The sequence below is a fragment of the Galendromus occidentalis genome, unplaced genomic scaffold (genome assembly GCF_000255335.2).
Source record: "Galendromus occidentalis unplaced genomic scaffold, Mocc_1.1 scf7180000076527, whole genome shotgun sequence".
Taxonomy (NCBI): Eukaryota; Metazoa; Arthropoda; class Arachnida; order Mesostigmata; family Phytoseiidae; genus Galendromus; species Galendromus occidentalis.
Window position 1 is genome coordinate 1 of NW_003804516.1, and position 1,326 is coordinate 1,326.

Consider the following 1,326-nt stretch of genomic DNA (forward strand, 5'->3'; position numbering starts at 1 on the left):
CAACGGCTGGGGGTTCGACCAGTGGCTCGAACTCCTTCTCTGTGAGAACAACTTCCGCCGTTACCCACCCACAGCACGCCACAATCAGTGGAACCAGTAGCTCTAGTTCGTCTAGGAAGAGAAAGGTGAGTCTAACGTCGAATCGCCGTCCTGACACGCTATTCCGTAGACGGCCTCGTCGAATTCAATCGCGGAGAGCAGCGATAAAATACATTTATGGTCATGATATCATAGCCGAAGGAGTTTATGCACTCCCTTATTAGAGAGCGACAGATCGATGACCTTCCTCTTCATGGTTTATGAGGCAACGGTGTCGTCATTGAAACCCCTGAGCGCTCCGCGCTGACTCAGCACGGGAGCTTTTCGGAGTAGTTGATGGAAGCAGATGATAAACTTCGTATCCATTCATCAGGCGGAAGCATCAGGTGTTGGTTACGGCGGATCTGGCGGAGCGACGACGATTTCGTCCTCAGGCGGAGGAGGGATTCCGATGAACACTCACTCATCATCCACTGCCGGAGGGCAATCGAAGAGAACCAAAATGGGGCAACAGAAGAAGGTCGTGTCCTCTTCTTCGACTTCAGAAGGCGACTATCAGCTTGTGCAACACGAAGTTCTATACTCGACTGCGGGTAATCAGTACGAAGTTCTCGAGTTTTTGGGACGAGGAACTTTTGGACAGGTCAGTAGACGACGCGACGGTGCCAGGTCTGCATGCAGAGAATAGACATTCGCCACGACGCGTCGTACGATGATGAGGAAAAATAAAATTGGACTCGGAAAGTCTAACGGAGCATCCTCTCAGGTGGTGAAATGTTGGAAGAAAGGAACCAATGAAATCGTGGCGATCAAAATCCTAAAAAATCATCCTTCTTACGCAAGACAAGGACAAATCGAAGTAAGTTGCCCGATTCTCGTCGTCCCCCTTCCTCCGAGACAGCTAGGAGGACGTCTTTATAGATGGAAGCGTCATCATTCTCTGATCACTGATCGCTCGCTAATCGACTAAACGAACGTGTCTGCCCACAGGTGTCGATACTGCAGCGTTTGTCGGCAGAAAATGGAGATGACTATAATTTCGTCCGTGCTTATGAATGCTTCGTGCATAAAATGCATACCTGCCTCGTTTTTGAGATGCTGGAGCAAAATCTCTACGATTTTCTCAAACAAAACAAATTTTCTCCACTACCCTTAAAATACATTCGACCGATTCTCCAACAAGTTTTGACAGCACTACTCAAACTGAAGCAGCTCGGCTTGATTCACGCCGATTTGAAACCTGAGAATATTATGCTTGTCGATCCAATCAGACAGCCTTTCAGAGTC

General features: G+C 48.4%; 1 protein-coding gene across 1 annotated transcript; it reads left to right on the forward strand.

Annotated features, from left to right (window-relative positions):
* Positions 1–541: 541 nt before the first annotated feature.
* On the forward strand, positions 542–1,323 carry LOC100903542 (homeodomain-interacting protein kinase 2-like; the record flags this gene model as incomplete). Its single annotated transcript, XM_003739451.1, has 3 exons — positions 542–682; positions 806–898; positions 1,030–1,323. Coding segments are annotated over exons 1-3 (528 nt in total), but the record flags the coding sequence as incomplete, so codon positions are not given.
* Between the last annotated feature and the right edge of the window lie 3 nt (positions 1,324–1,326).